The following is a 26,597-nucleotide window of genomic DNA, read 5'->3' on the forward strand; positions in this document are numbered from 1 at the left end:
TGTTGTTGGGAAAACTCATAATAGTTCCTTTTAGTGCAGCTTTTTTCTATAGTCTGTGTCACAGGCCTTAGAGCTGGTGTTACTTTCTTTGGAGCTTGCCAGGCTGAAATAAACGTAAAGGATGCTTTATACTATCCCGTGTTTGTTCTGGCATCCAAAATACTGGAGCGGGTTCAGTGGTTTCAGTCTCATCCAATTTATTTATCCACAAGTTGTTTCTGAAGAACACCTTTAACCTTTCCAGGTTCTTTTTCTTGTTTTATTCCGTAGAGACTGCGGATCTCAGGTTGAAACAGCATTGATCTGGGCTCCAGAGATGTTAGTAAGGCTTTGCTCTCATTTCCTTCGTCTGCAAAGTACAGAACATGGTTGTGTATCCCCTTGGAGGTGGAAGCCAGGTGGAGTTGCACACCAGGAGCACCCATTGTAAAGCAGCTGTGGCATAACCTGGCAGGGTTGTATCTGCTGCGCGAGTCTCTTAGGGAAGCAGCGTGCAGAGCCTGGGGCTACAAAGGTCGTGGCAAGGACTGCATTTTCTAGTTAGCTGAGAAACGAGTGCAGCGTAGCATGGACCTTTGGGCGTCATTGTAGGCTGCCCAGAGTCTCCCAAAAGGGGCATCTAGGCTCTTGGTGGCTGGACAACTCCAAGGCTTCCACTGTGATGGCTTTGCAGTAACCGTGTTAGATCGCTTCGTTAGTGACGCAGCACTAAGGATGCTTTTGCTTTTAGCCTCTCAGTGCTGGACAGGCTTTTATAAAGGCTTCTTGAAACTGCAATTACCGTTGTGGCCTTGCGTGGCTCTCAGTCTTGCGATGCGCAGCAGAGGCTACCACAGTGACCTGCTCGCTCCTCTCCGGTTCCTGCCCATGTTCAACCTCATCAGACAGAAAGACACTGCTTTCTCTTGACTCATTTTCTCAATAAAATGTTTATCTTTCATCATGTTTGTATTAAATAGGAAAAAAAAATATTATTATAGATGACGTACCATTATATGTGTGTCCATCCTTGGAGACTGTCAAACCAGCTCCTGAACAACCTGCTCTGTGTGATCCTGCTTTGAGCAGAGGGGTTGGACTGGACAATCTCCAGAAGCTGCTTCCAGCCTCAGAGACTGTGGCTTGGTCATTTTCTGTAAAGGCATTAAACTTCAAGCAGAGAGTTGCCAAGTGGCACTCAGAGCTGAAGTATGTTCTCCTTTAATGATTATTGTGAACTACTGGAAACACACTGTTGTGAAACTGTTCTGTATTTTGCAGATGTGCAGCTCTGCTACCAAAATAGTCTATCGGTGTAAAGTTACTATAATTTTCCATGATGAAGTTGAATTTTCTTGACTTCTGTGGTATGGAGTGACAGCGCCTTGCGGTAACACAGAAAAAGTAGTCCTCTCCTGCAAAGCTTTTTTAGCAAAAAAAATTTTTAGCAAAAAAGTTGAGCTCAGTTTTACCTACATGTATTTAGTACCTAAACAGGCCCTTAAATGAGCAGGGGCTAATTATTTGTTTTAGTAAAACTAATAAAACAATTCAAAATTTACTCTCCCTGTTGGTTAAATGAGAGCTCACTCATTGTGATGTGTGCCATTAAGAAGATTCACAAGCACAGCAACTGAATTGTGTGGCAGTCTCTCGCACGGTGCTGTTGTCATTAGCAAAAAAATTTAATATGCTTCTAGTAAAAGGAGAAATGAAGCACATGAAGCTTTTCTTTTATGTCAGTTTCAAACGAAGGCTGGAATCTCGCTTATAGGCACTAGCATCTGGATGTTTCTTGACTTTGTGTAGAATAGTCTTTTAAATCATTGGAAGGTGAGCAATGTAATGCTTCCCCCTCCCTCCACCCCACTTCACACCATACGAACAATTCTGGGAATTGCAGGTCTGCCATCTTCCTCTTTTGTTCTTGGGAGAGAATCCCCAAGACTGTAAATCACCCAGATACAGGTAATCTGAAAGGAACAAATTGAAATGGCTTTGGCTGGGGTAATTTGTTTGTGTCTTAGCAGTATGAAATCTCTTTAGGTTTTTACAGTAATGGATTGCTCTGATGTTACGATTCCTGTGTTAAAGCAGTAGAGATGTGAAGTCCCAAGAGTGTTATTTGCTTGAAATATGTTCTTTGATTTGCATAATCAGTGTAATTATAAATCAGGTCTCTTTCATCATAATGAAAAACATGTTACCTGTCAAGGGGAAAAGAAAAAATAATAATAATGTCTGCTCATCTAAGAGGAGAGTCTCAGGAACACTGAGTAATGTTTCTGCCTGCATCCCTTCATCAGAGGCCCAACGTGTGCATCTTCTCCAAGAGGCTGTGTGTGGTGGGTTGACCTGGGCTGGACAGCAGGTGCCCACCAAGCCGCTCTGTCACTCCGCTCCTCATCAGAACAGGATGGGAGAAAAGAGGATGGGGAAAAAAATAAAAACCAAACTTGTGGGTCAAGATAAAGGCAGTTTAATGAAGCAAAAGTCACACACGCGTGGAAGCAAAGGAAAAGAAAAGACGATACACTCTGCTTCCCATCAGCAGGTGATGCTCGGCCCCTTCCTGGGAAGCAGGGCTGCAGTGCGCATCGTAGTTGCTCTGGAAGGGAAACGTCATAAATAACGAATGCCCCCCCTCTTCCTTCTCCTTTCCCTTAGCTTTTATATCTGAGCAGATGTCACACAGTATGGAACATCCCTTTGGTGGGTTTGGGTCTGCTGTCCTGGCTGTGTCCCCTCCCAGGACCGTGCCCACCCCCAGCCTGCCGGTGAGGCTGGGGGGAAGGTTGGGATGCAGCCCTGATGCTGTGGGAGCGCTGCTCGGCAGGAGCCGAAGCACTGGTGTGCTATCACCACCTTTCTGGCTACAGTACAAGCACAGCACCGTGAGGGTGCTGCGGGGCTCAGCCGGGGCCGATGCGCTGGGTTGCAGACATCTGGCATCAGTGATGGCCCTGAGGTTGCCAGATAGACAAAGTGATCGCTTTAACTTAGGAAATCTGTAGAGAAAGCGCAATAGTTGCAGCTACATGCTGCACTTTGCCCTTGGTGGCCTTTCAGCTGTTCTCTGAGGACACTGCGTATAGGAATCACAGACTCTCTCTATAAAAAAATACAGTTCTTTATGGGGTGTGCCTTTCTGGGTGGCCGGGGCAGTCCCTGGGTGAGCATCTTGTGTTGTGCGAGGAACGGCCAGGCTGAATCTGGAGACCAGAGCTAAACAGAGTTAACCAGAAAAAGATGGGATGAGAAGCCAGTCTGAACTGTAGAGAGGGAGAGGGAGGGAAAGGTCAGTTGAAACACAGCTGCTGTGCTGCAGGACACCGCGGTGGTGGTGTGCAGGACTCAGCCCAAGAGAAAGAGAAATGCCCCTTCTCCTTGTCAGCTTGCTAGAATGAGGAGTATGATGGTAAAATTCTGATGAGAAATGCTTGTCTATCAGTAAGACTTCCTTATAGAGCGTTCTAGTCTATGTCAAGTGCTTTTTTTTTTTTCTCTCCAGTCATGTTGTCTGCCCAATACTATATAATACCACTAAATTTTTTTGTAATAGGAAAACAGGAGCAAATTAGAGAGAAGGGAGCATTACCTGCCATCTTCAATTAATCTTTTTGCAAAAGAGAAAAACAAAGCAAAACAAAGTTTTATGAATTCTGGGTTTAATTATAATTGTAATGAAATATATGAATGAAACTCCAGTCTCCCGCCGTCTTCTAAATTAGGCACCTGCAACAACTCAAGCTGGACTTTTGGTATCTGGATCTTGCCTGTGTAGGAATTAAGTCTGAAATCTAGCACTGAAGTTAAGTAAATTGCTCTTCAGAACACAAAAGTAAGACTTGGTTGCAGCACATTGATGAGTCTGGCGAGTCTTCTCTCCTTGCCAACCTGCCTGGTGCAGAGGAATGTTGTTTGGCGTCCCTGCTTGGTGGCCGATCTCCTGAGGTGCACTCTGAGCCCTGTTACTGGCAGGGCTTTCGTTACCTGCAGCATCATGACTGAGGTCTGCCCCAAGCTACTTCTCCTTTACTTTGTTGCTCTTTATGCCACAATCTTTCTATGTCATTTAACCTGCTTTCCTTGCTAGACTGAAGAATCTCAGGGTTGTTTTTTTTTCTTCTACCTTTGGCCTTGGTGTCACTGGAAGTTACTGTGCTTATTATTTTAGCCTACAGTAATTCTATTGTGTCATCCAGGGGGAAAAGTCAGCTAAGGGCTTCTCCCAGAAGAATGAGTTTTTCATAGCCTGTCTGGTTTACTTTGTTAAATCATAAAAGTTCATAACTTTGCCTTCCAGTTGTGGAGATTTGATGTTCAGTATCCCCCAGTGTTTACTTTCCATATACCTATGTGGAAAGCAGGCTGAGTGAAAATTTTGAGAAAACTGTAGCTAAAGTCAAGAATTGACTTACCTGTGAATACTGTCCCACACTAGAATGTGAGATTAAAAATATTTTTTTTAAATTGAAAAACTATTTTCTGTGTGAATGTCACTGCAGGCTTGAAATTATATTGCCAAAGTTTGGGACCATATCTGGGAAGATGCGTCCGGATGCCGAGATGCGATAGCAATGCTATTGCACTGCACAGGTTGCTGGCGGGTGCTTGTGTCGGAGCCAGCTGCAGAGATGATAGGACGCAGACTGGTACTTCCCAGAGGGGTACAAAATATAAGCAAAATAAGAAAGAATTACTTCGGTACAGGTTTCTCACAAAATGGGAAGAAAAAAGCTCGAGGGTTGCCATTTAGAGAATGTGAAGGATCACACATTTTACCGTTGGCATTGGTCGGGTCATTGTCATAGCCAGCAGTGTTATCGACACAGGAACAGAAATCAGAGCTAGAAACTGAAATACCAGAATTAAATTACAAGAGAGAACACGCATGACGACTTAAAAAAAAGCCCCAGAAACCCCCAAAAATTCATCAACCCCCACCTCAACTCCAGCAGGGTTTAAATTAAATTCACTTAAAAGTTTATTAGCCAAGAGATGATTACCTGTGGATTTTTCCACTCTGGAGACTTGCATCCATCCAGTGCTTGGGTGACGGCGGTGCATGGTCAGGAGCTGCTTCCCTACAGTCCCCCATCCTCCGAGCAAGGTGTGGTGAGGCTGGAGGGTGTCCCTGGGGTGCCAGACTGGGAGAGCTGCGTGCCTCCTGTGGGAGCTTCTGGTGCCACCCTGATATGTGGGGCCGACTCTTGTGACGGAAGAAACGGAGGCTGGGGCCACGCGGCGTGGCAGCCGGGTCCTCGGCATCCCTGCGGATGCTAGCGTAGGGCTCAGTTTGGTTTAAAAAGACAACAAGGCTTTTGTTTCTTTTTTTCGTGTCACTAATAACCTCAGGAGGCGAAGGTAAGCGCTTGCCGTCTGTGGTACCGCATCCTGTTTTGTACAGGAAAAGAAAATATTTTTGTTTTGCGGCTTTAATGCGCTCATTGTTGGTTCTGACAGAGAATGTATTCTGTGGGGCTTTACTTTGGTTTCTTTCGCATTTTCCTTTTAAGTGAGCATATTTTTATTCTGTTCTCAGTATGGTTTTTCTGGTCACTCCTTCCACCCCTGCAGCTCCCTTGGAGTCGCCAAGCGTCCTGGTCTCGGCTGGGACACAGTTCATTTGCTCCGCAGTAGCTGGTGCAGTGCAGGGTGTTGGCTTTGGTGTGAGAGCAATGTCGACAGCACTCTGATGGGTTTGGTTCTATCTAGGTAACGTTTATACCAAATCAAGGACTTCTCCATTTCTCAGGCTCTGTCAGCGAGAAGGCTGGAGGGGCATGGGAAATCGGGAGGGGGACACAGCCAGGACAGCTGACTCGAACTAGCCAAAGGGATGTTCCGTGCCATGGGACGTCACGCTCGGTGTCTAACCCTGGGGAGGTTGGCCAGGGCTACTGATGGCTGCTGGGGGACTGGCCAGGCATGGGTCGGTGGGAGGTGAGCGGTTGTGTTCTGCATCACTTGCTCTCTTCTCTCCTTTCCCTTTGGATTGCGTTCCTCTCCCCTTCTCTGTCCTTTTCGTTATGACTGTTGTTATTATTATTGGTGGTGGTGGTTTTGTTTTATCTCAACTATTAAATTGTTCTTATCTCAGCCCTCGAGGTTTACATTCCTTTCCAATTCTCCTCCCCATCCCTCTGGGTGAGGAGGAGTGAGCGAGCGGGCGGCTGCGTGGCACTTAGTTACTAGCCGGGGTTAAACCACGATACCAGTGTCGGGAGCTAGTCCTTGCTCCCTTTCAGCTGGGTTTTATCCCTTTGCCTCATTTTCAGCAAGAATTGGCTTGGCGGCCTGCTATAAAATAAGAAATATCAGGTTTTTGTTAGGAAAAAATTACCTTCTGTACAGTTAGTGCTAGATTCTGTCTTTTTCTCCTGTAAAGTAGTTTAAATGTTCTCTGTTGGCAGCAAGTTGAGTTGATCCTGTGTTACACCTCAGCAGATCCTGTCATTCCCGCTTTGGTGGGAATGTGGAATATCTGAGCAGCCTTTTAAGCGTCCTTGCTTTGTGTTGCCTGGGGGTGATGTGGTGGCCAGTTGTATTTGGAGCAACATAACAAGCCTAAAACTAGAAGTGCGTGCCTGCTTGGGTTTTTGTTTTGGTATTTTTTTTTCCCCCTTGCCCCAGTGTGAGGTTGTGTGTAATGACTTTCTAGCAGCAGAAGTTCTGAGAGATGCTTGTTTCTGCCTTTTCTTTACCTTGCCACGTAATAAGTATAAAGATCTCAGTAGGGGTTTGGTTTACACACCTACGTTGAGTAGTGCTGTAATACAGAATTAGGTGTGAGGCTCGTCGCTGTCACTCAGAGATCTTCTCCTGACTGTTATACATTATATAAATGTATATACATTATATACATGCATATAAGTGTAGAGCAAACACTTGAGACTCATTTTTATAGCCAGTTTTTAATAGCGGTTTGCCAGCTAACCCATATCTAAGGGAGAAGCCCTAGTGACCCAGCTGCACCCAGCGGGCCTGGGAGGTAAGATCGCCTGTGTGTTATATATATATATATTATATATATATATATATAAAAAAAACATAAGAGGTGTGCTGGCACCTGCAGTCCTGCTTTCTGTGCTGAACTGGCCATGCCAGCAGCGTTTCTTGCTGGACAGGTGCGGATCTGGGATGTGAGGTTTTTTAATTGATGTGCAGGAGAGAAAGCAGGGACTGTGCTGCAGTGCCCTGCCTGGGCGGCACCGAGTGGGACAGGCAGCGTGCTTTAGTGTTGCGGCGAAAGGGCTGATGTAGGTCTGTTGAAAAGCTAATTCTCTGAGTCAAATTAAGTAAGATTGAAAGAATCATTAGAATTCTGTAATGATTTCCTTAAAGCAGTTGTGGAGTAATCTCTGGCTGCATGATCAAGGGTGAAATATCCCAGAGGCAGAGGAGGGTTTGAGTGGCCTTGCACAGGCATCTGGATTAGATGCTGTTCTGGCTGGGGCAATAAAAACAAGATTGTAATGAGAGATACAGAGACTGCACCAAAACGGGCATGTAAAAATGGAGAAGCACTAAAAGGAGTTACAAATCACGAGGGAAACCTCAGCCCCCTCTGAAGACAGTAGTGAAATAGTCAGTGATCAGACAAGTACCCTTCGTTTCAATGGAAGCTGCGTGGAGCTACGCTGGCGGCTCTCAGCGTGAGCGCACGGGGTGGCTGTTCTTGGGGAGCTCAGTGCTGGGAGCGGTACTCAGCAGAGCAACAGGCTTTTGGGACCTGTTTTGAGAAGAACAGAGACAGTGAAAGCTGAAAACTTTTCTCAATAATATGCCTGTTGTGATTCTGATGATGAGGGCTGTAAGGTGTGTGCCAGGGCCAGTGAAGCGCAGCCTTGAATCACTCGGATGAGGGCAGGAGCTTGCTTTAAAAGGGTCTGATGAGGTCAAAGGTGGGAAATCTTGATGCAAGTTTATGGAAAACACTGACAGTGATGTTCATCAGTGACCCTTGGGATGCTGTAGCAGTGTCTGTTGAAGGAAGCATCCTCACTTAAGGCACTGAATAGTAGTCAGAACAGGATAGAAGTATACCACATCCCCAGAATCCCAAATCCTAGCACTGCAGGTCTGGGGAAACTAGTGGTCCTTGTGCTTTATATGCACAAGTGTGTTTATTTTAGCTATTTGGTTCTTTCTCTGAAAAATCCTTTTTTTTTTTTTTTTTTTTTTCTTCCCCTTCCCCCTGGATGTGTTTCTGTGGTGGTGTAAGTGCGTTAAACTGCATATACCAAATTTCTCTCGATCCTCAGACTAAACGGTTTGGCGTGGTTTGCAGGCTTTGTGTTTTTCTCGTAAGGAAACAAACCAGCAGCCCTTCTGCGGCTCCCCAGGGATGGCGCTTGCACTGAAATGAAGCGTTTCATTCAAAAACTTGACGTTATGTTTCTTCCTTTATCGTTTCCTGTGGTAGGATTCTGCTGGAAGAGAGGAGGAGAGGGAGAAGGAGCACTGAAAATTTTCAGGATTTTTGATTGAGATCTAACCAGCTCCATCCCGTGCCTGCTGAATTGCATTTATTTTCACTTCTAGAGGCTGTTTTGTGCCAAACTTGGCACCTTTATCTTCAGAAAGCTCTTCAGACACCCCAGTTCAACACTTTTGGTGAGACCACTGAGGCCCTTCATTTCCCAGAGGAGCTGTGAAGCAGCGTGAGAGTTTGAGTGCTGGGAACTGGGACTTGGTTGGTTTCCATGGCATGTCACTGCTGTTACTGACTGGTCTTGCATTAATATTGAACTTTAATAATAATATTGAAACGCAGAAAGCTTTTAAAAGAGAACTGGCTTTCCCTTCTTTTCTGCTTCAGAAAGATTCAGGCTTATAAACCATCTGCATCCTATGTATAGTGTTTCAGACGCATATGAAACTTAAAACCAAAGAGTTTTTCTGCAGACTCGCAGCAATCTCCTGTAACTTCTGCTTAGTAAAGCTCCTCTGCTCACATTTGCCACGTTTATATTCTTTGAGTCACCTAACCGCACTGATGGTAGGAAGTGGGAAGGGGGATGGTCAGTTCCTGTGAGCATGGCATTTTAAGCCATGAAATAAGAGCTGCAGCAGGAGCTGGTCTCCCTTATTTTTGGTTTTCTTATAGCTTGAGAAAATAAGAAAAAATGTGGGGGTCTCTGCTCGAACACAAGTAAGTGATACACATCTCTTCCGATACAGAACTGCAGTCCATGCCAGATTCTCGCTTGCTTTCTAACATAATGTTTTCTTGATTTAATCTGTTTCTGAAAGCTTATGGTGATAATTTTTGGTGTCACTGCTTTTACTGAAGTTGATGTTTGGGAATATCAGAAAAATAGACGTGGTGTGAAATAACTGTTGTCAGTGTCATTGAGCTGGGTTTTATGGAAGGGCGTGCATTGAGCCCCGGCGCACACTGCTTTACATCCCTGCTGGGGAGCCTGGTGGGCTGTGGGCAGGAGGGAGAGGAGAGGTTTTAGGTGGATTTGAGGAAGATGCTGGAGTTAGTGAAGCAGTGTAAGAGGGAAAAGAAGGGTATGTCTGGTGGCAGGATGGGAAAGGCTTTGCTCCCTCCTGCCTAGCAGGAGAGGGTTGGGAGGCAGTCTGGTGCAGGGCAACGTGTGAAACTGGAGACGTGAGGAGAAACAGGCACTGGAGCCGTTGGTTGTGGACCACTCTAAGGATGGTGTTGGGTGTTTGTACCTGACTAACAAGCAGGATAACATGCCATTACTGGAGCTGACAAAAGGAGATAAATTCCATTGCAGTGTGTGGCAGGTAAAGCTGTCACCCTGGGTTTTCCTGCAGCGTAGTGGGTGCTGTAGCTTCTTTAAAGACACCCTCACCCAGCTGTGTCTGTAACACAGCCTGAGCATGAAGGACAGAGGGTTACACTACTTGCCAGCTTCCTGCTGACACAAGAGAGACATAATCAGCACCTTTTAACTCATGTTAGAGTTCCTCTTAGCAGGTTGTGGGTTTTAAATTCACATACATACATTAGCTCTGCCCTTGAAGCTCTTTGCTTTCGAGCAGTAGGTTTCTGCCTTAAGAGCAACCCCTTCTCCTGGAAAGGCTTTTTCTAAGGGTGGAAGGGGTGAAGAGAGAGAGAGAATTTCACTGTTGGTGACAGCATTAGGGAATGCCCAAGTGGCTGTTCCAGTTGGAAATACAGTGATGCTCGCACTGGGCATAATGAAACCTGTTAGCAGAGGTTAGAGGTGCATGGCATGTGCCCAGTTCGCAGCCAGATGTTGGGAAGAGCCATATTCCTGCTAAGGATTGTATTAAGATGCCTGGGCAAGGAATAGCTTTCAAAGTAGCTCTACATGTTAACACCCGAGGGTTTTGTTGTTGTTGTTTTAAATTGGTTGGTTCTGGGCACACACTTAATTGTCCAGACTCCTGTTAGCTGCAAAAATGTCCTTTACCATTACACAGATTCTAGTTCACTTACCTTTGTGTGTTTTCCTGCAGACAGGTTTTTAACCAGACTGGTGATGGTTGCTTTTCCATTTGATGTTCATGACGCATATTACAAGACAGCATTAGAAATGGAGACACCACTACTGGGTGCATTTCTGGATGCAATAACCAGTTTGCATCTGGAATAGTTTCACATTTAGATGCTTGAAGAAAGATTAGAAAATTATGTTTTCCCACGCTTGAGTTGGACCTGATGGGTCACATTACCTGATGGTACGTCACAGCCTTTTGGAGCTGTTGACTTCTCTGATGTTGCAGAGAGCCTAAAACACTAAAGAATTAATAAAATGAAAGCTCCCAGAGCTTGTTTAACTGGTGGACAACGGGAATGGGTGAGTGATGGCAGTGATGGCGGGAGTAGGAATGCCCTTCCACTGCTTGCTAAGACTGTTTTCTCTTCCCTGGAGATGGCAGGGAAGATTGCCCCAAGGAAAAGCAGCAAGGGCTCCATGGCTGGGGTCGTGCTGCCTGCAGGACAGCCGGAGCCCTGGGGAGAGCCTGCCTTTGCCTAGGGGTATCAGGTTTAGGCATGGCAGAGGGCTTGAGAACTGCCCCTGAGCAAGCCCCCCTTGAGCAGGCATTCAAAGTCACGTTCGTCGTTCTGGATGGATGGAGAAATCCCCCAAGGTATTAATTCTTGGTGAAAGCAAACTTACAAAGTAGACGTTGTTTATCAATGCCTTTCCAGTGTGTCTAGCCTGTAGAGTGTTTTTCTTTTAGTCCAGCATTTGTCATCGCTTTTACTCCTTTTACACTCTCCGTGCCTTGTGTGGGGGTACAGGAGGTGGGCTCGTCTGTTGAGGTGTAGGCTTTCTTTGTTTCAGCAGAATACTGCAAAAATCTCCTCCCCTAAAAGAGGGCTGGGTGAGGAGTCCTTCCATCGGAGCAGCAAACGCAGGATGCGCCAAATCAGTACCTTGTCATAACAGTTCGGGTTCTTGCTGCTGTCTATCACAGGCCTCCAGGATACATTTTATTTTAAACTGGGATTATTTTTGAACCTGCTACCTGGAGACCAGGTGCCAAGCACAAGGTCTGAATCTGGCAGGTGCACTGGGAGAAAAGCTTGAGAACTGAAGTTCGGATTCTTGGGGTCAACTGGTCTCTTTAGTACTACACTCAGTGGAGCACCCACAATCCTTATATTTTATCTTAGCCTTAATAGAAAAATGTATCACACCCTTCAAGACTGTGACGGCGTCTAAGAGAAATTCCTCAAAAATACAGGCTTGCTTCTGGGTGCAGACAGGTTCGTGAGGGTAAGGGGAGATACTTGAACAATTTCTCTGTGCCATGAAAGAGCTTCCCGGCGGTGCTGAATTCTATCAGAAAGTCTGAAGTTATTTTTCCATTTTAATGAAAATTGTGCGTGGTCTTAGACATTTTCAGAAGTTCCCACTAAGTTTTACCTTAGTAGGAGCTTTAAATGCGTATTATTTTATTAATATAATGCAAAAATTATCTCTGGAAAGCATCACCTGTGTCCTCTGCTTGGATTGGTTTTGAACAGAGAAATTGTAAGCAGCATTGTTCCTGTGAGTACCATTACAAACAGGCTGTGAAGTACTTAAGCTTAAGTAGGGTAGAGACACAAGGACTGTGCATAGGAAAGCAGAGTTTTACACGTTTGGAAGTGTGTGCTCAGGTTTTTAGAGCTCTGCCTGTTGTGCATGCTTGGGAGGCATGGGCACGCTCCACGTCCAGGCAGGCTGTGACTTTCTGCCCAGAGCCGTCGCAGGTAACCAGGGATCAGGTGAGAAGTCAAGTCAGCCAGGCTCTCTGGGAATAACCGTTTATTCTTATTATTAGCCCATTATAAGGTTTGGCTGTTCGCGTAAACATTTTTTGTCAGTATGCACGTGCTGGTACTCTGCTCACGTGCTTCCGTGGCAGTTACGGCTGATCTGTCTAGGGAGGGTTTGCACAGTCCGGCGCTGGACCAGAGGGCGAAGAGGAGGTGGGTTCTGTGTCGGCTCCTGCCCGCTCAGTGGGTGCAGAAGGGCAGGCAGGGGGGGCCGGCACCCACTCCCTCCTCTGGAAGCTTCTGGCAGAACCACGGACGTCTTGGGGGTGGCTACCTGGGCTGCCCCTGGATCTTCCTGATGGTTGTCCCTCGTCTTTTGCATTCCCAGGGGCACCCTGGAGCATGCTGGGCAGACAGTGGGTTTTACTTTCAGAGAATTCCTTGTGAAATAATCCAGGAAATCTTGTTTTCACAGATCATTTTATGGCACTTGAAAAAATATGTAAGGAAAGTGGATTTTTGTCTTGTGTGCAAAAAGCTGCCCTTAGGGGCCACATTAGAGATGAATAGAGAAGAACCATCTTGGCTTAAATTAAATAAAAAAGAATGAAAGCCACTTCTGTGGTTTCACCCATGCATATTTTTCTTGATTTAGGGCCAGCACTACATTTGGTATTTAAAGCACTTGTGGCTTTCCAAGTTCCTCCTCTTTCCAACTACTTACTGATTTTATTTTCTTCTTTGTGCCCACTTGCTCTTTGGATGTGCCATCGATAAATGCATGGGTGAAGTGCAGGCAGTAGGTGAACAGCAATATGTTCTCAGCAGTAACCTATATATGCAATACGTAACATGATATAAAATGCTGTCTTTTTAGAAGACAATGGTTTCTTTTGGTTTGTTTTTTTTTTCTTTTGTTTTTGTTTAGTATCGGGTCTTGCTTAATGGGAAGTGGCGTAAGGCTTCACTAAGTATTTACTCTGCAAATGCCTCTGAGCACAAGTCCTAGAGCATTCGGAGCCAAGCTCAGAGCTTGTTTCAGGCAAGATGGACATGGTTTTTCAGTAATTACCAGTGGACGTTCTTTTGCCTTGATTGTTTGACAGGATTATGCAGTAGAAGTGAAAAACCTGTCTGTGGATTTATAAAAAAAGGATCAAAGCGCTCTACTTTTCAGTAACATAAGCAGGTTTGCAAGAGCTTTTAGCCTAGACATGAAAGAGTTGTCTAGTGCTTACTTGAAAGCCAGCAAGTAAGCACTAGCTCTTATTTTTATCAGTAAGAAAGGTGGTTGGACCAGCTTTCACAGTGATGAATCTCGGTAGGGAAGAGCAAGGAGCTGGGGTTTAGTTCCTTTTGCAACTTTACAAATGATACCAACAAGACAGTTCTCTTCCGTGGCAGTGGCTGGGGCGGAGCAGGGAACGCTTGGGGCAGCTGGTAACCTCATCCCAAGTCACGCAGGGGTAGCTGGGTGGGCTCAGGGTGCCCGGCTGAGGGTGCCCAGGGATGCAGCTCCCGAGTGCAGGAGGAGCTGTGGCTTTCCTCCTCCCGCTGCACGCGGGGACCGGCCGCGTCCCACAGCTCCCACAGGCTTCGGCACTCGCCGGGGCTGGGGCTGGTGCCACGCTTCAGTGGCCAGACAGCACCGCGTGGTTAGAGGTGTCTTCTCATCTCTTCTAGAGCTGATAAAGGTACAGAGGTTTGTCCACTGAGAACTGGATCGCGGAAGTAATTCTTGGGAAAATACAACGTGGCCAGGTTGCCTTTCAGTCGCAGGCACTGGCGAGACACTGAGTTCTGTCGTCTGTATGCCGCCCTTTTTATTTTCTGGAATTAGAGCTTCTCCCTTGTGGACTGTTTTAATTTCTTGCTGTGTCAAGCTACTGCGAATAATGAAGTTTTAGGCCTTCCCCTAGAGAGCCGGCACGCTGCGGCACTGCCGCTGTCAGAGGGAGCCTCGGTACCCAGAGCCCAGGCAGCTGTGTAAGCTCTTTCTGTGATGATGTGTTTGCAATAATCTATTAATCTGCTCTAATAATCTCCTCTACTTTCACTGCATTTTCCTGATAAGTGAAATTATGTTTGAATAAAACCTAGTACTTAAAAATTTCTGGTTTCAGCTGGAAAGATGTTTTAATAGTTTGTCTCAAATCTGCTGAAAAGCAGATTTTATGGTGGAAATGCTAATGAAGCTTCAACAGCAACAACTGGCAGCCATTCGGAGGAATTCGGGGGTTGTGTATTTGTGTGGCAGGGATCAGATTTGTGCCATCTGAATCTATTTTGGTCAGCAAAATTGACTTTAATATTTTATGCTCATTTAAAAAAATAAATAAATCTGAATTGATGTGCAAGCTTCTGCATTTTGAGGCCAGCTCTCAGCTAATCTTCCCTAGCAGTCTGTACAGCTCAGATTTCAAAGTCTTCATTCAAAAGGTCACATCCTGATTTAATACCATTAGTATAAACCCAGGATAATTTAGTTGATGTGGATGGAGGTGCTTGTCATTTCAGGGTTTTGATCTGAATATAAATCTGGCCCAGAGCAGGTTGCCTTTGTGAAGCTAAGGCCGTGTTCTTGAGCCTATCACAGGGAGGCGAATATTGATTTTTCACATTTAGATGAATCCTTTCTACATGATGCAGGTCACCTCTCACTCCAGCAAGATGCTGGTATTTTCTGTTGGTCCACTTTAAGATGGATATTTGGAAAGAATGTTTTTCACGTTTACTTTGCCTTTTTTTAATGGATTAGCATTCAAATTTCTACATTTGATACATTTTCCGCTTCTCACTACTGCCAGAAGTATATATATTCATGTGTTCATACGCAGCAATTTCAAACCGCAGGGGTTTCTTACCTCTTTCTTTTTTGCTGCCTTAGGACACACAGGTAAAGCTGGCATGAGGATTTCATGTAGCTGTAGGCTTGCCACAAGTCCAAAAAAACCCTAAATACAAAAATGCAGTATCCACTGTGTGCAAGTGGATATATGGCTTTATTTCCACAGTCCCCACAGAAATTAATCAAGAATGCTAAATTAAAAGACAAACAAAAAAATTAATCACTTCTTTCTTTGTTTTCCCACTGGATCATATCTTAATGGCATCTTGTAGACTGGAGCCTTTTCAAGGGACATTAATATTTTATGTAAGGAGGATTAATAAATAGCAGTAAAATGCAGCTTGAATGATTAAATCTCCTGAAGGAATGGTGCTTGTACTGTTCCTGCCACGTGGGACACATTTCTAATTCACAGTAACTTAGGTGTATTTTGCCAAATAACATGATGTGGTATACTGGGGCACTTGCATTTCTGTTTGGAGGAATCCTTCTGAAAAAAATTTAATTTTTGTATTTACTCTTTTATTTTGAGTGTCCATAGTAAAGAAGCAAGTAATTAATTAAAGATAGGATTGCCAAGATTCCACCTCTCTTGTCAGTCAGCTAATTTGACGTGATTATTAAGGCTGGATATATTGCTTGTAATAACTTGTGAGTGAATGGCTCACCCCTCATCTACCCTCCCTCCCTTTCCTCGGGAACTTAGATGAAATAGCACAAATTTTCTTTGGGATTAACAGCATGAAATAAATACTGACTTTTTTTTCCCCCCACTCTCCCTCAGGTTGCGCTTGCTCTCCTTTTCAAATCAAATGTCACATTGACTCAAATCCGGTGTTGGAAGCGTGCGGGGAGCTGCAGCACATCAGCCCAGCGCAATGTATCCATCAAACTGGAAGGAAGCCCAAAACCAAAACTCCGCTGGCCAAAATGCATCCTCTGCAGAAACCCCAAGGCAAGTGGCTTTGTCCTTCTAGCGATTGTGCAAGCTTCTATCGCACGTGGAGTGTAATAATTTAAAATGAATAGCTTTAATTTTTAGGTCACAGCAAAATAGGTATTTTTATGTTCTGAGGTTCAATTACAGCTGGTAGGGTTTTATTATCTTCATTTTTTTCAAACGTTACATAACCTCTTAGGGAAGCCTTCAAGAAGGAATTGATTCAGGAACAGATTACTTAACTTGTCAAATTGTGTTTCCTGTACTGTTTATATGCCTCATGCAGCTGCAAAGTTTAAGATTAATTTAACAATATTGTTTTCATTCTTTAATAATTTTTTTTTTTCAAAAGTATTTAGTTAAGAATAGCTCATTGTTTAAACCTGGTCTGTTTTCCATTTATTTTAAGAACTATGCATAGCAACAGGAAATGCCTAAATGGAGTGAATGTATTTTAAAAGTGAGAAATGGAAGCTAAACCAGTCACGTGCAGGGGTAGCACGTGGGCTGCAGTAATTCCACAGACCTGCCAGACTCACAGCAAATAGGTGGCAATCCCAAGGTGTTGTGGAAGAGCAGCCAGGAAGAAGCATCTTCCAGCTGGGCTCCAGGCAGGTCTTCAGGTCTCCCCAGGCTTTTCTCCCTAAAACTTCTGAACACTAGAAAAAGACTGCAGTAAATTTCTTGGTGGAGGATAAATTGTTTCCATGTTTCTCCATCAGTGCAATGACGTGTGGTCTCTGTAATGTTTGTCAAGCGCCTCCACTGCCACCACCCTCTGCTTTGCAGAATTGGTTAAAATACTGTATGTAATGGGCACCTGCCTTAAGGTAGTTGCAGGTGCAGAAAGCGTATAATTTCAGAGGTGTTTGGAACAAAGGAGCGTGACCCCAAAGAAGAGAATAAGTTTGTAAACCAAAAATTTTTTAAGAAGCATGCCTGTCCGATAGGTGGCCATTGTCATGTAAGAAGAGAGAAGGTATTTTGGTCACTGTCAGGGTGGGTGTGCTGTGCAAACTGAGCCTCTGCACCACCACCCCTCCCGTTCAAATGCCTATACAAAAGTAGTTCTCTGATACACGTTCATTAAACAACTACAAAGAAAACTTTGTATTTTCTGACTCTGAAAGTAGTCCTTGAATGTTAAATTGGTGTATGAGTTCATTCTTGAAACGTCTCATGAAGTCTGTGTATTTATGGAGCTTTCACCTTGAGGTCTTGGTTGTTTAACTGGTGGGTGTTCCATGAGTGTTGTTAATACTAACAATAAAAAGGAATGGCAGAAGTGTCTGTTCAGTAGGAAATGGAATTAATTCATCTGGTGCAGATCCTTTGCTGTTGTTCTGATTGTACTGATTTCCAGTTACTGAGGACGTAGCTTGCTTTTTATACATAGGTATCTCAGAAAAGTTGGAGGGAGCCTACTTAGCTTGATTCAAATCATGCTTAAAATTAGCCATGTAGGTTAGTGTAATCTCTTTCCATCACCGAGATAGGTACTGCTTCTTCCTTCTGCTGTTCACACCCATCCAAGCTCTCTCTCCCATTACAGCCATAAGCTTAGAACCAAGGAAGCCAGTGTATCTTACTGGTTAATGCCCTGAAAAGAACCAAAGAAGCCAGCATATCTTACTGGTTAATGCTCTGAAAGGAGGGAAATTTTTAAGGTGGTTGTTGAGGTGAAATAAACACCCAAGGGTAAAATGCTTTCTTGACTAGTTACTCTTGCTGATACTTTTTTTTTTTTGGCAGGACTCGGTTTGTTGGGCTTCTTGATGTCACTGTAAAAAGTAGCCCAAGAAGAACAGGAGTCCCAGTGAAAATTCCCATGAGAGACTGTTGAGAAGTACCCAACAGTCAAAAATCAGGCCACCTCGTGTTGTCTTAGACTAAGCCAGGTTAGCCAAAGCTACAAGTCAGTCTTACAAGTCTTGGATGTGCCAGTCATCTTCTTGAAAGATACTTCTTTGTCATAAATTTTAAATGATGATTTTATTATTTCACTTCTTTATAATAAAATTACTTTTTAAAAGTATCTGCAGTTAGCTTACCTATGACAGTAGAGAACAATAGGTAACGATAACTTTGCAAGGAAGGGAAGATGTCACAGGGGGTTTTCTCTTCACTTTTATTGAGTTTGTAAATTTGAAATGGCTTTTCTCCTTTGTATAGTTCATTAATCTCCTGTTATATACCCAGTAAAGAGAGAAAAACAGTTCACGCCTCTCCAGGAAAATTAAATCATAAAAATAGTACTAAAAAAATAAGTTGTTTTTATTGAAGTTGACATTTCTCCTGTAAACCATCTTTGCTTCCTCTTAGTGGCCGTGTTCAGAAAAAGTGGTTGTGAGAGTGTGGTGATTTTCTTGCAGCAGACATAAATCTTTCCTCAGTTTCTGATTAGTATTTTTATGCAGCAGCCTTTCTTCCTAGGGCTTTCTCTCCCTAGAGCTACAGTGATCCCTCCTTAAGGCCTGTTTCTGTTTGGTTTGTTTGGTGGGATGTGCTGGTATCACCACCTGAAACTCCAGGAGCAGGTCTCTGCCCCTACCCAAGGCTGTGCTGTTGGGTCATTTATTCTTTTTTGAGTGTATTCACTTCCCAGGGGATAACCCTTCATAACCTGCTTCATCACGTCTATTTTTTTAAGTCTCTTGTCAAGGGACATTAACTGAAATAAGTAAATGTGCAAGTGTGACTCACACCGCTTGCATTGCTTTTTATTAGGTCCTCCCAGCTTTCCCAGTGAGTCACGACAGACCTGCCACCACTGGGATGATTGATGGGGACGCCTCCATCAAGTCGCTAATAAATGTGTTTTGACTGTTTGCTTTACTGTAGAGGAGGCAGTTCTGAGAGAGCACTTCATGGGCTGGGGGGCTGAATTAATGTGGTGGCTGAGGTGCTTGTTTTGCAGTGAGGGAAGGGTCCTTACTCCCGGCTGCTTTACAGACCCAGGGCCAAGCTTGGGCTGTAACTTCCCCCTGGTTATTTAACCATGCCTTTCTCTTTTCTCATTCTGTCCTGCTGCTTCTTGTTATTTCAATTGTTCCTTCTGCAACAAAAGATTCCACATCTTGGTTTCTGCTTCTTCCAAAGAGCCGTGAGCTGCTGTGTAAAACCTTCAGCAGGAGGAGGACTGGGAAAACACCATTCCAGTGAGTGGCTTCAGCCTTCAGGTGCCACCTGAAACGTGCTCAGCGATACTAATATCCCTTCCATGCAGCTGGGTTGCTTTCTTCACCACTTTACTTGTTGGTGCGCAGGACGGGCGCTGGAAGCTGCATCCAAGGTCCTGCTGCTTTGTGGCTGGGACCTGGCGCGAGAAAATAGCAGCACTGGTTCCTGTGTGGGCTGGGACTGGTGGGAGGTGGCTTCAGAGGGCAGCCAGGAGTTCTGCTTGGGCTTCCACTTCGGATCCCGAATCCCCACCTACAAGCATCACCTACTCTTTTTTTTTCCAGGGCTGACTGTGCACTCGGTGCTGCTGCTAACGGCACGTGTAAGAGGAGCTCATCTAGTATTGTTTGGTTTTACTGTGCAGATCTTTCATTCAGTCTCTTGTGGAAGCCTAAAACGGCTTGGGGTTCACAAGTCTGTGTTGTGCTGTGTAACTGCTGCCTTGTAAGTTCTGAAGGTAGGCTTTCTGTGTCAGTGCTGGAGTAGACAGCTTAGGATTTTGCTTGGTAAGTATTGCTTGATCAGGTCAGCAGCTTTGTCTCCCTGCTGATGTCTCAGTTTCTCGAAGTTATTTCAGTAAATAAAAAACCAGTGACTAACAGCAGTGTTTTTTCCTCCTCCCTTTTTGCCCAGCGCAGCGTGTGCTGCCCGGGATGAAAGCGCTTCCGTGGTCGGCAGCGATGCTGCCGTTAGCGCACACGCTCTGGCAGTGGGCTGGGGGCTGTGGACTGATCTGAAGCTGTATGAGGGGCCTGACGGGGGATGGGGGGGGGGGGGGGGGGGGCGCGGGTCTTGCCTGCCTTGTGCACCTTCTGTACAGAGCCTAGAGCTTGCCTTTTCTCACTAGACATGCCAAATGGCTGTGTGGATACTTTTTTCTTTTTAAGTTGGGGGTTTTTTTGGTTTTTACAAGGAGAAATGTGGCCGGGCACTCACTGATCCCACAGCGTACAAGTGAAAACCTGGTGAGCAAAATGTAGAGCTCCACCATCCCGTTTATATGAGAGATGATTTTCTTTCCCTGCTTGCTTGTTTGTTGTTCCAGTGTAAAATAGGTTTTGTGATGGTGGTTTCAAAATTGAACTGTAACGCCTTTATTTTAAGACAGGAATTCCAGATATTTTTGGGGACTGGGCGAATCAGTCCTTTTACAGGATGTGTCCCATTAAATCTCAGATCCTTAGAAGATGTGATTTTATTCTTTGGTGCAGAAATAAACTCAGTAATATGGGTAGTTTAAAACCTGACCTATACTCAGAGCTCGAAACCTCTTGAACAGTCTTCATCACTGACCTGAGACAATGACCGTCCGTAGCAGCTCAGCATCAGCTGGAGCAGGGAGGACGTCTGGGCTGATGTGGAGCTCACAACAGATGCAGAGCCTTCTGCAGGGCAGGGACAACAGGAATTGGCTTTTTGAGTACATATGCCTCCATTTAGCCCCATAAAGAAAATAACTCTGAAATTAACATTCAGAACAGTTACTAATTAAAGTTCTATTACAAAGCTAATCACGTTATGCTGATGCGCCATATGGACCATTTAAAAATTGGAAATGCTTGAAATAAATTGTTCCTGACGTGTTGTTTAATAAAACGCATATTTAGAGTTTCCTCATGTAATACGTTCACGCTTTGGATAGTCTAGACTGGCTGGGGTACTTGGCAGCACCCTGCCAGTAGCCTGTACTTTGGGAGTAACCACGCAGTTGTTTTTCCTACCTTCTAGTGCGAGGTTGCTTTCACTGTATGAAACTATAGCGACACGTGAACCTGTTACCATGGGTTACTGCTTGCGTATTTCCAAACCCATTTACTCTGCAATCAATATAAGGTCTGAATCATTTTTTTAAAAAATTACTTTACATTTAAATTCTGGGGTTTTTTTTAAGTCCTGTATTAAACTTGGTGCCTTTACCTCCTAGTGAATCCTTAAGAAGAGCATATACATTCTTACAATGTGTTTTATTTATATCGTGTATAACTCAGTGTAGAACCAAAAGAGGAAGGAAATTTGTGAAGACTGTACCACAGAAGAGAAGGGGGAGGGAGAATGAAAGGAAGAAAAGCTGTTACGTTCTGCCTGTGACATTTTTGACCAAGGCACTGGAATCCATGGTGGGATTGTTTATGGGGGATTTGTTTTGGGTTAAGAGTTGTGTATGTGTGTGTGTCCACCCCTTTTTTTTTTTTTTTCCCAGTGTAAGAGATTCAACAGAGTGCCTGAGTTTTTGAAAGGTCATGGGAGGGGAAACTTGTTGGTGTGATTGAGATGGTGAGCACATTTGCAAAAATGAAGTGTGAGCTGCGCATCCTGTTTGGTAACAAGGAAGCGGTAAAGTTCTGTGAGCCTCTTGGTTTGCTAACACATCCGATACAGCTGTAGAAATACAAAATAGAACCCTGTCGTTTTTCTTCAGCAGCTTGCTTTGGTGTACAAAATACTTTGGGACTGCACCTGTGCCATTTATAAGGGATGGTGAAAGAAGGATACCCCTCGTTGTGCATTGAGCGCTTGGATTTTGTTCCCAGTAGGGTAAAGAAGATGGAGATTCATCCTCCTACTTTTTCCCCTCTCTTTTACTAGTACCTCCTAAGCCTGTCCATCTCAAACCTGGGCAGGAAAGAATTCCTCCTGCACCTTCTCGGCCTTTGCCAGCTGATCCCAAGTCGTCGAGGAGCTTAGCACCTGGAGAGGAAGAAATACCAGTATCAGCAGGAGTCAACACACTCATTGAGAAATTTGAAAGTATTAGGTAAATATGGCTTTGCGAGATCTGCTTTTAATCTCCATCTTCTGCGTCTTTAACTTAGAATATAACAATAGAAAACATTAATTGTAATTGTCGCGTAGAAGCTCCTCTTGGGATGTTTTCTACTGGAAGTGCAAAACTTGACTGACTACACAATGATTTTTTTATTTCTTTTCTTATAAAAGCATGTATTTCAATGACTTTTAGTTTGTAACGTACAGTTGTTCTTAAGGAGCTTAAGCCCTGCTGAATCTGGTAAGTGTTCTACCAGACATAAGTGGCCCAGAGTCTGCTTTCAGAAAGTTGATTTAATGTCAGGTTAGGTTTTTGCATTATATGAACTTGATTATCGGGATTGAGTTTTCTGCTAAGATTCAGCGAGTGTCAGCCATACTGTTAACTTGCTTCTTGGGGACAGAGGAGAGTTAAATCGCAACGTACTGTGAAACAATGTCACACAGAACAGCATTTCCTCTGAGACTTTATATATGAGGCATTAAATAGGACAAAATATATGTATTTTGCAAACACATGAAAAAAAATCACTTAGCTCATCAGGCAGATCTCTCTGAAGACCAGATCTGCCTGATGGAGTGATTTTTATTTTTTTTTTTTATTATTATTTTTTTTTTTGTGAAGAGGGAGGTGGAGACAGAGGCACCACGCTGTGCCATGGAGCATGTTACCACCTGGGTGAATCTGGTGGAGTGTCTTTCAATCTGCAAAAGCGGTGCCTTCTTGTGCTTCAAAAACATCCTCTCTCTAGCAGAAAATACTGTGCCCCAAAGGCTTTGTTCTGTTGAAGAACGTGAGTTCCTGTTTAAACGGACCCACCACAAAACGCTTCTTTTAAAAGATGATGATTCCTCCCTCCCCAAACCTTCAAACCGGAGTGTTCTTCAGGGCAGCATTGGGAGCGTTAAAGGCCCAGGATTCTAGTGGGGCCATTTCAGTAAAACTTACGGCTAGAGGTGCTGGGTTTTTTCAGAGGTTGTTGGGTGAATATTATTGCAGCAGTGTGCGCACGCTTGCCTCCTAGGATTGTCGGGGGGGTGCCAGATATATAACTTGAATCAAACGATAATCAGGCCCTCTGTCTTTTGGGGCACTCTTGAAACCTCTGAATGTTAATGGGAGTGACTGTGGTGCTTTGTCTTCACCCGCAGGCAACCTGTGCATATTCTTCAAAGAAACCAGCTAAATTTAGCTCTTAAGATGGAACCTGGCCTAGACTCATCCAAACAGCCGAGCTCGTGTGACTGTGATACGGTGGCTTCCAGCAGCTCTTCCACAAACGAAAAAAGTGAACCGGATGAAAATGAGCCAGACGTACTGTGCAGCGTGGATCTGTCTAACACAGACATAATGAAAATTAAAGAGCTAAGCATAGGCGATAACAAAAGCCATGAAGACTGCACTGCTGTGACTGTGAGCAAAGAGCCCTCTGGAGAGCTTGGCAATAAAGACTCAACTGCAGAACTGAACGGTAATGGTAAAATTCCCAACAGAGACAGTGGCATTGACAGTCCTTCTTGTAGCGTGGCAGGGGAGACTTTCCCCAGCGAAGAAGGTGCCGAGCAGAAGAAGCCCAGTGTAGCTGGGAACCCAGGGGAGATGGAACCTGACAAAAAAGGCACCAAACCTGCCTCTGCCGAACAGAAGAGAGACTCTATGCAGGATGAAGACAGTGACATTGACGAGGGAAGCAGCGAGGAGCAAGAGACGGCAGAAGCACCAAAGTTAGAGTATTTGGATGTAAACAAGGTAAGGTAGCTTGTGCGTGGCTCTTCATTGCTCTGAAACAGTTCCTGACTCTGGCCAGAGATCCCTTGCATCGCTGTCATACGTTGTTTGGGTTTTTTTGTTTGGTTGGTCTTACGTCAAAGGATCATGACAGTCGTCATAATTTCCTGCTTGATGCAGGACACAACTTGTTCCTGACCTAGCTACTGTCTTTTAGAAAGGTTCCCAGTCTTAATTTAAAAGGTTTCATATAAGAGCGTCCATCATAGCCAGAGGCAAGTTGTTAAAACTTTGAGCGCTTTTCTAAGTAGAAATTCCCACCTTGTGGTTCTGTTTGGGTTTGGATAGGCTCAGCTCCTGGTTGTTAGGTCACGTTGTTTTCAGTGGGGCTGCATGATGTGCAGAGGGCTGGGGCTGGCTTGACAGTGCCTTTCGCAAGGTCAGGGCCTTGCATCCTAGTAGGACATGCAGGATGGAACTCTCTTCTAACAGCATTTTTTTTTTTTTTTTTTTTTTTTTTACATAAAGTCTGTGCTTCTACAGGTGTGACTATTTCTTGAGTGCAAAGAAGTTTTTTGGAGGGTAGATATATCAAATTACTCTTTAGGAAGCTGCAGCTAAAAGAGATTCTCTTTGAATCCAGAGTGATGTAGTCCAGGCTGTTGTGTATTTGCTGCAGCTGTATAAAATTAATGACAGATTCCTCTGATTATCTGTTAATCAAGACAGTTATTTTTAGAAATAGTGATGATAAAATGGGTTAGTTTCTTCCAGAAAAAGAAAACAGAAGATGTTTTGAGCAAACTGTCTGCAAAAGATTCCACTTTTTGGTTGGTGGGTTTGGGGGTGTTGTGTGGTCCATCTGTCCATCTCCATGTCCATGTCCCGTCCCCTGTCCCCCGTCGTTGTCGTCCGTCCGTCCCCCCCCCCCCCCCCCCCCCCCCGCCATCATGACTGTAAAGTTAATATACTGGATTTTTCTGTTTTTTAGAGACTGTGATGAGTACTAGCAACTAGTGAACTGTAGCATTCAGACCTTGGTTTGTGCGAATCGTGTGGTTCTGCTGAAATCACCAAATATATCCCAATTTGTATATGGCAAGAGCTTGTCCCTTGGGAACTACGGCAGTTAAAACTCATTCACTAGCTTCTGGGTCAAACTAGCCAGGGTCCATTGAAGGGTGGTGGAGGTGGCATGTGGGTATGTAGTGCACAAGAAGCTCTGTCTCTCCAAGCAAACGGGTGCTGTTTCAGAGCACAGTTACGTCTCCGCAGTGTCCCCTTTTTCTCCAAGAACAGGAGGCAGCCTGCTGAGGCAAACATACCTACAGGAAGGCATGAAAAAGCCCCAGACTTTCTCTGATGGGTGCATTGCTTTATGCTGCCATTCCTCCTGCTGCTTTATCTCAGGCTGGTGCGACTGGCCTCCCGTTCCTGTGGTTCAGATGCTGCCTTTGTAGCCGGTGGCTCTTCCATACGGCATTGCCGTGCTGCTCTTTCTGCAGGTGTGATGGATGGCAAATCCACCGGGTGCTGGCCCAGGCTCAGGCAGAGGGGACCGGGAAGGACCCAGCAGAGCCAGCAGCAGTAAGGGCTGTTTCCCAAACCCAGCTGCTTTCTGTAGACAGGGAGGACGTGATCTCGTTCACCTCTCTGTGAGTCCACAGTCCCACTTGGCAGCTGCTGTGGATTCCAGAGGAGGAACCCGGTGGCCTGTCCCACCTCCACGAGATGCAGGGAGGCACTGCATGTATCGGACGTGACCACCCTGGGCGTGGAAGGCTGTGGTGCCGACTGCCTTGGGCTTGTGGAGGAATAAATCCATGGCAGTATGGGTCAGGGGATCCAGCAGGAATGGAGGGTCTGTGCTGCCGAAGGAGACCTCTGTCTTTTATCTCCTGTGCAAGAATTTAATGTGGGGTTCCGCAGGAAACATCTTAGTGATGGAGAACCCAGTGAACAAACATCTGTCTATTAGCACGTGTTAACACATCATCTAATGCATCCATTGACATCTGGTGTCTCCAGTAGTCTGCAGCGAAAGCTTGTTTACCTCTCAGATGGGCAGCACCACCATCGTGGTGCAAGGCTTCTTGCCTGCTGCTGTTGGTTTTCCCTTGTGCGTGTGTTTATACGTACACACACACACTGTGACATACCTCAGTTACTTTATGTTCATAGTATGTATGTATGTGCATGTGTGCAACTGAAGTGCTATTTAAAAGATTGTTTATTAGTTGCAACATGCCAGCAAGAAAGTAATGCATTAAATTAAGAAAATCTTTCATCTGAGAGTTAAATTTACTGTTTGGACTAGGAATGCAGTATCAAAACAAGTGTGGCAATCCCAAGCAGAAGACTTTACCATATGATTAAGAAGTGCTTTACTGACAAATACCAATGTTTTCTAAAACATCACGAGTTTTGATGGCTGTTGTTAAGTCTTGTTCCTTGGGTTAAGTATCCAGATAGTAAGAAATAATGCTGACAAAACACAGTTGTGAGGTTATAATTCTCTGTAGTATGCTTGGTGAATTTATGAGAGACATATCTCTAGGGGAAGATTTTGGGGGTTTTTTTGTTTGTTTTCTTGTGTTACTCTTCTTCCTCAAGTGCATTTATGTGATGCTTTTCAGGTTCTCCCTTGAATTTTGAGTTGGTTTCACCATCCAAAAGGCTGTTTTGACACTGACCAAGCCGCACTGGGTTAGCTTGCTTTTGCAGCCACGTGGAGGGGGAAGGCTTAGAGATGCGCTGCCTCTTCTGTAGTGTAAGGAAGGACTGTGCCCTCTTCTAGGGATGTGTCACGTGAAGCCAATTTATGTGTTAGGTGTCCACATCATCCTCCTGCTCTCCTCGTTGATTCTGTTGCAGGTTTGGGGCACTATGGACTAAGGATTAGGGTTAAGGGCTGGAACCTCCAGCAAGGAGAGCCAGT

The 26,597-nt window shown here is 44.7% G+C and overlaps 1 protein-coding gene across 7 annotated transcripts in view; it reads left to right on the forward strand.

Annotated features, from left to right (window-relative positions):
- FGD3 (FYVE, RhoGEF and PH domain containing 3) overlaps positions 1-26,597 on the forward strand; it is a 111,644-nt gene that overhangs the window by 44,608 nt on the left and 40,439 nt on the right. For 5 of the 7 annotated variants that reach the window (XM_056337114.1, XM_056337109.1, XM_056337116.1 and 2 more), the window contains exons 2-4: positions 15,829-15,999; positions 21,751-21,919; positions 23,083-23,680. In XM_056337114.1, coding sequence (XP_056193089.1) covers positions 15,829-15,999; positions 21,751-21,919; positions 23,083-23,680 — 938 coding nt within the window. Of the gene's footprint in view, positions 1-9,044; positions 9,137-15,828; positions 16,000-19,990; positions 21,282-21,750; positions 21,920-23,082; positions 23,681-26,597 lie in introns of those variants that run through there. The other 2 variants (XM_056337112.1, XM_056337115.1) reach the window with 2 other exon arrangements.

The sequence above is a fragment of the Falco biarmicus genome, chromosome 4, assembly GCF_023638135.1.
Source record: "Falco biarmicus isolate bFalBia1 chromosome 4, bFalBia1.pri, whole genome shotgun sequence".
Lineage (NCBI taxonomy): Eukaryota > Metazoa > Chordata > Aves > Falconiformes > Falconidae > Falco > Falco biarmicus.